Below are 13,477 nucleotides of genomic sequence, written 5' to 3'. Positions count from 1 at the left end.
CATCTGGATAGCCGTTATAGGCACCTAGCGGCATGGGGCAGCATGGGAAAACTTGTTAATAGAGTCTTGCAGAAAAAAAAGTGGTAAAAATTAGTGTAAAAAGCGTACTTCTGCCAGGGCTAAAAGATGTCCATCAGCTAATGACAGAGGAAAAACGGAGGCAGGCAGGGAGTCAGAGAGGTTTTGAAGGGCAGTCCTGCAGCTTCAATTGATTTGCCAATGTCCAGTCGCCTGATGGTAGCTGCATAATCCCAGGGGTTAAAAAATGTAACTCCCTGTGTCCTGTGACATACAAATCACAAAATAACATGTATGTTCTGGTGGTATTAATATAGGCTGAATTGCCCAAACCTGGACAAGTAATGATCAAACCAAGCTTTTTCTTACAAGTAAAAAAAAAACCTACAATTTTCCAAAACATGTCATTTTATTCCAAGAAACACAAGCTGTTTATACAGAAATAAAAGGTTAATGGGTCAGTCCTAATTTTTTTTAAATTTAAATTCCCAGACTTCTCTTTTGAAACAAAGATCGCATATGTCTGAGGGGAGTCACAATAGGAGTCCATAACTGGATATTTTACTCATCATCTTGTCCCATCATGAGGCAATATATGTGAATACAGTTTATGTGATCATCGGTCCATGCCATAGTCATCAGGAATATCCTGGAAGCAGATCTTCAAGAGACGCTCACAATACTCCAACTCTTCCTAAAGCAGAAAAAAAATGGCTTTTTAAAAAAAGGCAACTACTGTAAGTTCCCAAAATTCTTCACAAAGTTAGGACCAGTTCTTGTATATCATTGTTTCCATTGGTTTCATTAAAACTAGGTTTCCCTTGCCCATGCTGGCAAACATAGATTTTAAAAATGAACTACATGCATACAATGTCTGCGTTAGTTTCATGGTACCCCAGCTGAACAGGTGACTATGATTGGTTCCTCTAGCCTCCTAATTTGGGTCCCATTACCGGGGGGGGGGGGATGTTGTAGGCAACCTCAGGTGTGTGGAATTTCTATCGCCCGATGCTCGGGACATGCAGTTCAGGGCGGGTAGTTTTTTTCTACATTTAGCCCTGCAGCGGGCTAGCAGGGCTAAATGTAGAGCAGGGGAGCCACCGCTCATTTAGAACAAGTGATCTCAGCTCACTTGCATAAAATGAGCAGCCATCTTATACGCCCTCCCTCCACCACCACCCCCTGGTTTTTGGAGTCTCCTGCTGTTTTGGGGGGGCCCGGGACCATGGCAATCATTTCAGGATGGAGAGCAGGGAGCAGAGCGGAGAACGTCTGTTCTCTGCTCTGTGATCAGTGAGACAGAAGCACTGTACTATTGCAGCTCCCTAGCTCAGCTGTCACTGGCTGCACAGAACCCAGCACAATGCAGTTGCTCAATGTTCTGTGTTGAAGGGCAGGTTCCATAAGGAAAATCTGTCACCTCCAAACACTATCACATAGGGGGCTTGTTATCCCTGGGAATGTAAAATAAAATGATAAAAAAGTAAATAAAAAAAAATTGATTAAAAAATAAAAAAACAAAAACAGTAAAAAAATAATAAAACCAACCCCAGCCCCGCCGCCATCTGCATGTGAATAAGCAGGGCTCTTTAACACGCACAATGTACATTAACCCCTTCGTGACGGGAGACGTACAGTTTACGTCCTGTCACTTTGTGCCTATATGACTGGCCACGTACACTGTACGTGACGAGTTATATCAGGCTTTGTAATGCCGGTATTTGCTGATTCTCAGCATTTAACAGTCATTCATTAATGTCTCAGTATTGAGGCATTAATTAATGAAATAATTAAGCTTTTTGTAAAAGCTTCTTCCTTTCAGTAATGAAAGAATGAAGCCGTTACATGCAAATAGAGGACCGCAATTTGCGATCCCGTATTTGACAGCTCAAAATAGCAGAGAGGCAGCAGTGACTCACCTCACCTCTCTGCTATTTGTTTTGACAGCTCGAAAGCCCGATGTTTAGATACATTTCACTCAAAAGATACAATGTATATCTTTTGAGTGAAATGTATCATTTCTGATCGTCTAGGCACGATCAAAGTGCTTTTAGGGAGATCTGAATCTGACTAAAGTCAGGATCAGTCTCTAAGGTTATTATTAGCTGTTCCTAAGTTTGGATCAGCCTAATAGCCAAAAATAAAATAAAAAAGTTAATTTATCAAGCTGTCATAGTGATTGCTTGATATAAACTGACAAGAAAAAAAAAAGTTTTTTTATTTTATTTTTATTTTTTTTACAAAGTGTAAAAAAATTAAAATAAAGTGTAAAACAAAATTAGGAAAATATAAATTATATATAAATATATTTTTATACTATAATTAATATAAAAAAATTCTAAAAAAAATAATAATAATCAAAACTTGTGAAAAAAGTGTTTTCTTCTAGTTTTTTTCCTCATTTTTTTTATTTTATTCAAACTAAGTGAGGGGTTAGGTACACATATGTGATATAATTATATAGCCCTATCTGTCCTCTAAAAAACTATATATAATATGTGTGGGTACATTTAGTAAGAAAGTATATTACTGCTGTGGAAGAATCACACAGCAAAAATGTAAAAAATGTGTCAGTCATTTATGAACAGAACCTGAAAACTAGCTCAGTCATGAAGGGGTTAAAGGGCAATTCACTTTCCCAAGCAATTTGTGAAAAGGGAATTACCCGATCAAATCTGTCCCCCTCTCCCCACGGCACTATACTTGCCTTTCGGCGCATGGTCCTTCGCCAGTAAGGGTGTACTATCTGTACCCCATACTGCCCTCCAGCACAGCCCTGCCCTATGGATTTTGAAAGCACTCGTTGGTCAGCGTGGTCAGGTGACTGCGCCGACCAATGAGCAGTGATTCTGCGCATGGTTAAATAGGGTTTTGGTAAAAATTATTGTATTAGGACAAGTAGATTGCCATGAGGGACAAGTAGATTGAGCCCCCCGCTTTAATCCTTGGACACATAGTTTTTATAGAAATTTCCACACCCCCTGGACCGCTATCTGATCTAAACAAAAAAACAAAAAAAAACACATGTTGTATAAAAACAACTTTGATCAAGATTGGCTAGGATGGTTTTGCTCAGCAGTCCCCAATTATTCCCCCCAAGATGGGGACAGAGCTAGTGGTGTTGGCTTATTACACAGAGATATGCTCTGCCCATAGGAATGTACATATTTACAGTATATACTAGGGATGCACAGTTACCAGTTTTTCGGTATCGAGTACAAGTACCGATATTTTTTTTCTGGAGCTCGCCGATACCCAATACCGATACCAGCATGTGTGGGCCTGGATTAGCAGAAAGCTTCCTGATTGCCTAGGAAGTCAGTGCTCAATCGAAAGAACACCGGCTTCACTTCCCTCCCGACACTGCAAGGCAGCCTGGCTTCCTGACCAATCAGGAAGCCAGGTGGCGGGTCATGACATGCTGCCTGGCTTCATGACCATTTAGGAAGCCAGGCTGCCTGGGAATAAGTGAAGCTGGCTTTCTAGCCAATCAGGAAGGCTTCCTGATTGGCCGGGAATCCAACTCCATGCTTTCCCGCGGCACTGCCAGTCAGAGGGAGATCTCCCTCTGACCGTAAGTACCAGTATCTGAGGTAGGTATCGGAGCATTTGGGCAAGTTTGAATACTCTCCCAAATACTTGGTATTAAGAGCATCCCTAGTATACACGTGTGACAATGATCATCCAACAATATATTACTGCCTGTACTCTCAGCCCTCATCTAATGTATACAGCTACCTCTCAACATTCTGCTGTCTGCCACATATTAAAGTATGGTCCATGACTGGAGTTATAAAAACAAAAAAATGGTAAGAAAAGCATATTTTTTGCATTAGAATGCGGTTATAAAATGGAATAGGGAACACAGAAATTAAATAGGTAAGAGAAGATAAACTAGTAGTTTTCACATTAGTCGGGCTGCTAATTAACAGTCTGGATTTAATTACATAGTACATGAAAACAATGAATTAGGTTTATGCAAATAATCAGCCTTAGCAAATCAAAATGTAACAAGTAAATGAGCAGTTGCTAAAACCATACTGGGAAAGGATATCATTTAGCAGTTCTAAATTACCCATACAATGAGGATGTCGTCTCACTGAACATCTCTAGAAAGCTTAATTCAAGATATAAAAGGACAAAAACCCTCTGAATAGCTTTTTACTAAAGAAGCCAATTATGGTAATAAATTAAACTGTTCCAGCCTCATTTACATATCATCTAATAAAACTCCCACAGTCACGATCTGAGAACATGGTTGGATTCTAACTGTCCATCCAAACCTTCCATATAGGGCTATTTAGCAAAATGGCCCATTTCAGGCTGCCTGGAACCCTGGCATCTTTAATCCTTTCAAACTATGTCTTCGAGTCAAACAGAAAACTAACCAAGTAAATTATCTTAAATGTAATTTGAAAAGACCTCCTTTTGTAGAAAGCTATCTATACAAATGCTGTGCGATACAAAGCAGTACTTATTGCCATAATGTCCTGGACAAGACCAGCAATACTCCCAATTTCAATTATCACTTGTAATGAATTGGCCAGTTCCTGATCTCCTTTGAGGTGAATACACACAGGACTGGTGATAAATTCGCCTTGTTTACAGACCTGATTTTGTGCTCTTTTTAAAAGAGTGCAGTAGCAAAGAACCAAGTGTGCACAGTTGTTACTGCAGAGCAACATTCATGGTGGGTTCTGGTGCTCAGACAACTTGCTCAACAACTAAACAGATATCCTTCTTCATGTGCTCTTTAGCTAGAGATCAGATGATTTATTAGACTATTTTATAAAAAAAAAGAAAGAAGAAGAATCCTCGGATTCTGTCATGATGATCAAACTGACTTCATTAAAAAATACAATAATTGACTTCTTTCCTGGCAATCCTTACCCAATAGTGAAGAGAAAATGGGCAGAGTAAGAGCGAAGATACAGATTGTCACCAGGAAAGTTTGGATGATATAAGCTAAAACACTGTTACCTGAAACTCCTCCTTCTTCTGTATTAGTTGACATCGCTCTTTGAGCAGCTCTTCAAAACCTAATTCGAGGGCTCGACATTCATCTATACCGACTGGGAATTCTGACACCATGCTTAAAAAAAAAACATTTTCTGTCAACTTATTTTTAAAGCACAGCTTTACATGCTCCACCCCCCATATGTTTTACTGGTAGCCCAGGAGAGAGCCGCCATCAGAGGGATCACTGATGCTTGTGTGTACATCTCCTTTGTGTGTGTGATTGTATGGTTAAAGTAACACTAAACTCAGTGTGTCACTCAGCTGAAGATCCTCAAAGCATCTCTGAATTGGTGCCGACACTGTCGTGGAGGGTGGCTGCTTCTGTTCCCCATGTGTGTGTTGTAAAGTAGCAACCACTCCAAACTCACTCACATGATGGGACTACAATTTCAATACAAATTTGTAAACTAAATGTGAGATTGTAGTCCATCATGGGGGCGAACTTGTAGTAGTTGTCTACTTTACAACACACACAGGCACCATAGGGAACAAAAGTAGCCACCCTCCAGGACAGTCTCAGCACAAATTCAAAGATGATTTGAGGATCTACAGCCGAGTGATACATAAATAAGATACATGTTTAAGCTTTAAAGTGACATTAAAGTCAAATTTCTTTTTCCCTCCCCCCCATGTTAATGTTAGCACTTACCTTAAATGATGTCTCTTATTCCGATCTTCTTTCCTGATGTTTTCATCTGTCCCTCCAGCGGTGCAGCGGCTCTCCGATCCAGCGCTGACTGCTCTGTCTCTCCAATCCTGCGGTGTCTGCATGCGGGTGCACGCGTCCATAGACTTACCTTGCGTCTCTGCTCGTCTCCCGGCCGAGAATCTGAACTGCGCATGCGCCTGCCCCAAGATGTTTTGTGGCCGCCTGAACAGTTTCGTTTCCTCCGGCGGGAGCATGCAGAGAAAAAAAAAGGTAAGTTTAAACCGCTGTTTTAGTGGGTTTTTTTAAACTGTTTGCCTATATCTACTGCTTGATAGCAGTAGATATAGGCAAAACAACAGGAGGGTTTAGAACCACTTTAACTACTGAGTTTAGTGGGAATTTAAAGTACTGTATTGCCACTTAACCAGTCAGCTCACAATGCACTGTGCCACATTCACGAACAGAGATGTGGAATTGTATAAGTACTTCAGTATTAGACTGTATATAGCCCCTTTGCTACCAGGAAATAAAAAGCATTTCAGTGGGGCTGTCCCTGCATTGCAAGGGTTAAAGTACAACTAAAGCCAAAACTTTTAAACAGGGGAACAGACAACAACAAGAAAAACTGACAGATGTTCTAGCATTCCCCTACTATAAAAAGTACATAAAGCAGAACTCCAGGGAAATGTTATTAACCCTTGCAGGGGGCTATACTATAATAGCATGGGTTAAGTGTTTGTTTTGGTCTAGGGATGAAAATAAAGTTACACTCCCCCGATTCTCTGAGCAGGCTGGCTGTTAGAGGCTCCAGGGACCGGTGTAACAGCAATCCCAGACAGCGTGACATACATGTGATCACCTGTAAGCACCGCTTTGTCCGAGAGTACTGTGAATGCAAGCTGGCCTATTTATCATGGCTTACAGGAACTGTGTTGGATGATAATGGTCATCATTCAACCTGGAGAAGCTGATTTTTTTTTCTTTTTGGTAAATGCAGAGTAGTACATATCTACAAATAAAAGCAGAAACTGCTTACTCTAGTACGCACTACAATGATTTCAGTTATGGTTGTTGAAACTGCTAGGACATGTGAACAGGGGAATGTTCACCTGGAAAAAAAAAATGGTACAAGCTGCAAGAGTCACATTAAGACGAGTATGGAAATAATTAAAAGGAGAACTATGAGGTGAGTGCTTTTCACTCAGCCTCATAATCTGAGCCGACCTGTGACAATGAAAAACTGTCACAGGTCAGCTCAGTAGAACGGGAAGTGAGCGAACACATACCGACGCTCGCTCACTTCTCGATCCTGTCACTGCAGAGAGCCGTGACAGGGGAGTGACTGGATTCTCCTCTCCCCTGTCCGATCCTCAAGTGCTGACTGGCGGAACGGACGGGGGGCGGGTACAGCTGGCTCTGCCTCTAGATAGGCAGAGCCAGCTGTCACTCACGCAGCTGGGTGGATCCAGACATAATTGTCGGGATCCGTTTCAGCTGCGGCGTCTCCGTATACCCGCGGTATACTAAGCTTTGGGTAATGGGAGGACGCTAGTTTGTGTCCTCCCGTTACCCTTTGGAGAACTATGGGGGAAAGCCCTAACCCCATAGTTCTCCTTTAACATGGATAACCCTGAAAGCACTGGAAATTGAAAAAAAAAGAAGAAAATCTAGATACAGATATAGTATAGTATAAAGATTTTTGGGAAAAAGCAGTTTTAAACATCAGAAAGCGCAGCGAAGCTGGGAATGTCAGGACAAAAAGCTGCCCTACCTGCAGGATTTGTCACTGGATTAACTGAAGTTTGTGCATCACAATATTTATAACACAAACTTCCATGTAGACTTTCAGGCATGATGTTACCTACCTGCACAGGGCAGAGAGGACATGTTCATGGAAAGGGCCATGCTCAGTGCGAAGCAAAGATACCAGTTGCTGAATCATCCCCATAGAACGTAGTGCATCTGCAAATCAATGAACCATGTTACCAACACGTTTTGAAATAAGCAGATACATATGCAATACTGTAGATTAGATTGGAGCCTGTTTACAAAAGCATATTTCTCAATTACTCTGTCGGACATATAAACAGTACTGGCATACACAACATTTGTTTAACATGGAAGAACAGGTGGGGGCACACCTCATGTTGAGGAAGATCTGGCTGAGGGTTTGGCAGACTGAGCTCCAGACCTTGCAGGTAGACAGAAAGCCAGGCTTGGGTTTGGACTTAGGGGGTGCAGGAGAGGAGGAATTTTAAAAGTTAAGGACATTTCTTAACCTCCTGCAGGGATGAACCTTTCCAAACTGTGCATTAGGCTTCTTTAAGTGAGGAAGATGGATTGTCTTGCCTCCAGTGGCATCTACTCTGACATCCAGAGTAGCTCCAAAGAGATGTTGTCCCTCCAAGACCATGTGCTTTGCAGACGTGGGATCCACGGACCCAAACTTTAACCAAAATGTATTCCGCATGTGTGCCGACAAAAGACCCATGCAGGACATGAGGCAGGAAACCTTCAGCAGCTTATCACAACTGCAGCTTAAAGTGTAGTTTTGCAGACGACCCCCACTATATATCTGATGTGTTCCTATTCACATAGTATGCCCAAAAATAATTTCTAAAAATTGATTTCTAAACTTTTAGATAGTTCTTTGGTGAATGCCACTGTGTAGATTCCAGGCTACTCTGAGAAATTTGAAAGTGAAACTAGAGGGTTAAACTGAGGGGTAGAGTGAGCTTCCTGCCATTAACATACAGAGCTTTTAAGGTTTTAACCCTTTGTTAGGACAGGCAGTGTTTAAATCTAGTTTACTTCCAATAAATCAGATCTGCCAGCACAGAACAGAGAGGGTTAATTAGAGTACACAATTTCCCACAGCTCCCTCCTTAACGTTACATAGAAAAGGAAGCTAGGCAGGATTTTTAAGCAAGTATAAAACACTTAGGAAATATTTTAACATTTTGAAGTTATGTAAGGTGAATGAGAACATGTAACAAATATAAAAGTAGGCATGATTACATTTTGACTAAAAAAAATGGCTTTAAGGCTACAGCCTTTTACTCTAAACATTCTATGATCAAGGGATCCAACACAGTAGTGACCAAATCCCTTTAAATAGAACTTGAACATCTCAGCCAGAGTTTGGCAAAGAAGATCGGGACTTGCCAGTGAGAACAGGGTACTTCAAGAGAGGGTTACTACCCGCTTATATATCCTTAATGACAAGTGCCAGAATGAACCAGAATGGTGGTCCATTTGTTAAAGCGGGACACTCAGGTCCACAGCAGGGGCAGACCACTTCTTAAACGCCTCTCTAAATGGATACAAAGCTAATGGGTCATAAAGTCTTGCATGACTGTAGTAAAAATCCTCTTGCAAGAGGGCAGAGAAGCTAGCCCCACCAAATGGAAACTAGCTTGGACAGACTCTGGGAGCAGGGGACACATGACTCCAGACATCTCAGTGGGCATGCTGCAAGCAGCACCACGGCAGAGTACGAGTTTGGGGCACTTGGAACAGCAGGACTTTCCGCCCTGTTTTAATCAGACATGTTGCAACTGCGTGGCCATGAGGGTGCAAGGCAAGGCTTCAGTTACTCACGAAAACCCAAACAATGGTAGCAGGTGAAGGTGTGGAAGGGCATAAGGAACTCACCAAACATGAGAGTTAAACGTGAATCTTTGCAGTGCAGGAGCAGCAGTAGGGAAATGCTTCCTCGCCACTGAAGGGCAGGAAAGGGAGCACATGACGCTCCACCCAGCAGATGACGTCAGTGCTCCAACCCTTTGCATGGTAGGTACTAACCGAAAGCTGGTATTTTAAAAGGTGGCCAGCAATCCGAACAGATGAGGTAGCTCCCAGTGCTCAGCCCGATCATCCTAATCTCACAGTAAGTAGTCAGAGGCAGGGCAAGCGCTGAGGCAATGTCAAAGGCTCTGGACCTGGAAGACACTCTGCAGCTAACTTGTTACCAGAATGGGGTCTGGAAAGTGCCTAAACAGGGCCCAATGCCTGAAGCTCACTTCTAGGCAAGTCCTGCAACATCCAGTTCAGCAGGGTCCAGTCACAGCACTAAGGCTAAGGACAGGTCATGCTGGATAGCTGCAATTGTAGAGTTCAGCTGTAGCAGCAATGTAGAGAAGACTCTTGGTTTATAAAAAAAAATTGAAACAAATGCTAGTAAAAAACAACAGGTTGGTCTGTTAACAGCAGAACTGAAAAAAGGTGCCCATCCTCCTCAGACACTGGCAAAAAAAACAAGGCATGCTGATGTAGAAGATATCCTGGGCTGGCCTACAGTTTTTTTTTGTTTCCCACTGTCCAAGCCTCCTGTAGGCTGCAGTGCACCCCTAAGTTTTAAGATTTCCTGTGTCCCTCAATGGACGAGAAAGAAAATATATTCTGGTCACTGTAGTTAATACCTGTAATGATTGTATTCAGTATATGAATTCCTTTTTCACATGCCTTTATCTATATATTTTTCACTCACTTAAAGCGGAATGAAACCCATTGATTTAACTTTCCCAAAGCAGCTACATTCAAGGCATGCCTCTTAAGGCTTTTTAAGCCCTAAAATGTCTGGTTTCATAGCTGATCACAGGTACAGCACCTGCAGATTTAAATGCAGCCTAAGATGGTGCTGTCTTCGACTGCATATGGATAGGAGGGTTTAGTTCAGCTTTAAAAAACATATGTAAAACTACATGTCCATCTAAGACTGCCCTGTTTACAGAGTGACAACATTGTTGTGTAGTTTTACTACAGAACACACAGTGTTGTCACCCTGTTGAAGTGGAGAATTCACAGATTTCCTGCCAGGATTAACAGGTAATAAAACTATTTTATAAAGGATACTCACACAAACTGTTGTGTTTATGCTAGTGACACGGTCATGATTTGGGAACTGGAGCACCAGGAATAGTAAGCTCTAGGTCTTGCAGAGCAGTATAGCACTAGGGGAATGTGCCAAGTACAGGCACACAGATGAGAGCACAGAGTTGGAGGGGGAAGCGTACGAACAAGATAGAAGACCAGCACACAGGAACTACAAGAAGTGGGTACACAAGAACCAAGCAAAGGGGAAATAGCCAACAGGGAGATCACAGACACAGGAGAATCAGCACAAAGCAGGGATCCAAAAAGTATACAAGCACAGGAGATCACAGGAAACACAAGGGGTCCGACACAGGAAATAAGAATTGTTGCTCGAACGAAAAGCAACAAGTAAAAGAGTGCTAAATAGGGGAGGAGGTGTTCAGATGGGCTGCAGCCTTGTGGAACACCATAGGCCAGCGGTGGCGAACCTATGGCACGCAGAGGCTCCTCTGGTGGCACGCGAGCCTAGGTCCCGGTTACAGTGACCCGCACACTCCAGGTGCAGGTCACTGTAAAGTCATGTTAAGTTTTTAAAGATGGCCGCTGCGAATCGCGGCGGCCATCTTTAAACCTGGCAGATTCTATTTAATATATTGCCGAACCAGCAATATAATAAATCAGGGGTGCTCATTAGGTCGATCCCTGGTAGATTGCGATGTCCTGTCCTCCTGACGTGGGGCTTCTCTGGATCCCCGCTGCTCTCCCCCTTCTGTATGCAGTGGGGATCCGAGAAGTCAACGAGGCGCTGCAGGCAGCGGCGGGGGTCGGAGCCGCTATCATCAGCAGCATGCCGAGCGGTGAGGAGAGAGAGAGAGAGAGAGAGCAGCTCGGCCTGGATCTGACAGTCGGCGGCTCTCCCTCTCCTCACCGCACATGCTGCTGTGACAACGGCTCCGTCCTTAGCCACCAATGTGGCTGACATAGTACTATGTGTCCCCAGTTATGAATGAACAGGACGTGATTTACATCACTTCTTGTTCATTCATGAGTTTCCCAATGGGGAGAAGCACTCTGTACAGAGGCTCCTCCCCATTCAGAAACTGCTTGATAGTAAATAGTTTCTGAATGAATGGGAAGCCTCTGTGCTTTCCATTCATTTAGAACAGAGGCTGCAAAAAAAAAAAAGAGAGAGATTGAGGACTTTTGTGTCCTCAATTTCTTTTTCTATTATAAAAAGGAAATATCAGGGGGCTGTTTAGACCCCTGATATTTCCCCGAAGCCCGAGTTAAAAAAAATAAAACTTAAAATTAAAAAATTATGTGTGTTTTTTGATGTGTGTGTTTTAAGGTGTGTTTCATTACGTGTGCGATGTGTTTTTAATGTGTGTGATATCTATGTATGTGTGGTTTCTTTTTATAATGAGTGTGTGATGTGTGTTTTATTGAGTGTATACATTTTTGAATATGCGTGTTTCCCTATTTTGCCTAAGGCAGTGATGTTGAATGTTTTTTAAAGCCCAGCGCCCAAACTGCAACACAATACTATACTTATTTTCAGCGCTGGCACTTTGAGGTAAATAAATTGATTTTGCGTTGCAGTTTGGGCACTCGGGTTCAAAAACGTTCGCCATCACTGCCATAGGCTGACAGCCAAGCACCAGGGACCAATATAAAAATCTGGCATGGATTGCTGGACATTGTGACAGACACCATATGTGAACATTTTCATTTTGCCTATACTCCCACTATAAAATGAAATCAAGCAATGATTCATAAGGTAAACAATTTGCATCTTAAACCTCTATCATTGGCCTGACTATACTAAAAGGTTTCCCTGTTAGTAAATCCAATTCTCTAACATAATCCAAACCCCAAGGCATGCATCGACCACCAAGAATCGAAAATAGTCTTCTTGGATACAGGATGACTTAGGCCTGGTTCAGACCTGGGCGTTTTACAGCGCGTTCCTACGCTCTGTAAAACGCTCAACATGTGAAAACCAATGATTGCCTATGGGCATGGTTCCCACCTGGGCGTTTTACAACGCGTAGGAACGCGCTGCAAAACGCCCTACGTCCAAAGAAGTACAGGAGCTTCTTTGGGGCGTATTTGCCACGCGTATCCATTGGGATACAGCCTCGGAAATGCGCGTTTGTCGCATATTCGATATGCCTAGGTGTGAACCCAGCCTAAGGGAGGCTGCTGTTCAACACACAGAAGGGGAATTTCCTTCAAGACTCATGTAAAAAAAACAAAAAAAAAAACAACAAAAACACAGAAACAGCGTCTGCACCTAGTGAAATACTGCATATGATCAAATAAAAAGCAAAACTGCATCCAACTACTCATATGGTCCATAAAAGTAAATGGCGCATAACATACACCAATGTAGCTGACCAATATCGCAATAGCAATGAGAGGGCCGGCCTTAGGCCTTCAGGCGCCCTGTGCGAGAAAGCTTTACAGCGCCCCTCAGTGGCCACACCCTTTAGTGGCCACTCCCCCGTAACCACACCCATTTCCCCCAATATCCGCACCATTTAAAGACTCCTATTTTGTTAAGCCGCAAAGAAACATATTAAAAAGTATGATAAAAATAAAACTTTTATTCAAAGGTATTAAACTTGTAGGCACAATATAAGTATTCTTATCAAATAAAACAACAGAAGGTAAACAATAAATGTCAAACTACAATAGAGTCTATAAAAATAAAGTGTCAGGATGTCATGCCGATCCTTTTTTCAAGTAAGTGCATCTAGAAAAGTAAAAATAAAAAAAAAACAGAACACAGACCCCGGGCTAGATGTAAATTAACGAATTACTATACATGTCCGAATATACAAGAAATGTATTCAGACACATAATAATAATTTGTTTGAGAATGTGCGGCGGCCATGTTGGCCACCAGCGTGTTCTGTGAATGCGTACCACCATCTTGGAGGCAGGGAGCATGACGTTACATGACGCCATGCATGT

General features: G+C 42.4%; 1 protein-coding gene across 1 annotated transcript in view; it reads right to left on the bottom strand.

The window, feature by feature from the left end:
* Positions 1-495: 495 nt before the first annotated feature.
* The window catches only part of HSPBP1 (HSPA (Hsp70) binding protein 1), a 45,945-nt gene continuing 32,963 nt past the window's right edge, over positions 496-13,477 (bottom strand). Inside the window, exons 5-7 of the mRNA XM_018566345.1 lie at positions 7,552-7,648; positions 4,999-5,110; positions 496-712 (exon numbers count right to left, since the gene is read on the bottom strand). Of these exons, the coding sequence (XP_018421847.1) occupies positions 635-712; positions 4,999-5,110; positions 7,552-7,648 (287 nt within the window). The 3' untranslated portion in view covers positions 496-634. The remainder of the gene's footprint in view (positions 713-4,998; positions 5,111-7,551; positions 7,649-13,477) is intronic.

Source organism: Nanorana parkeri, unplaced genomic scaffold (assembly GCF_000935625.1).
Source record: "Nanorana parkeri isolate BGI_ZX_2015 unplaced genomic scaffold, ASM93562v1 scaffold939, whole genome shotgun sequence".
NCBI classification, from domain to species: Eukaryota; Metazoa; Chordata; class Amphibia; order Anura; family Dicroglossidae; genus Nanorana; species Nanorana parkeri.
Note: the sequence above shows the minus strand (reverse complement) of the source record. Positions and strands in the feature narration are given on the sequence as shown.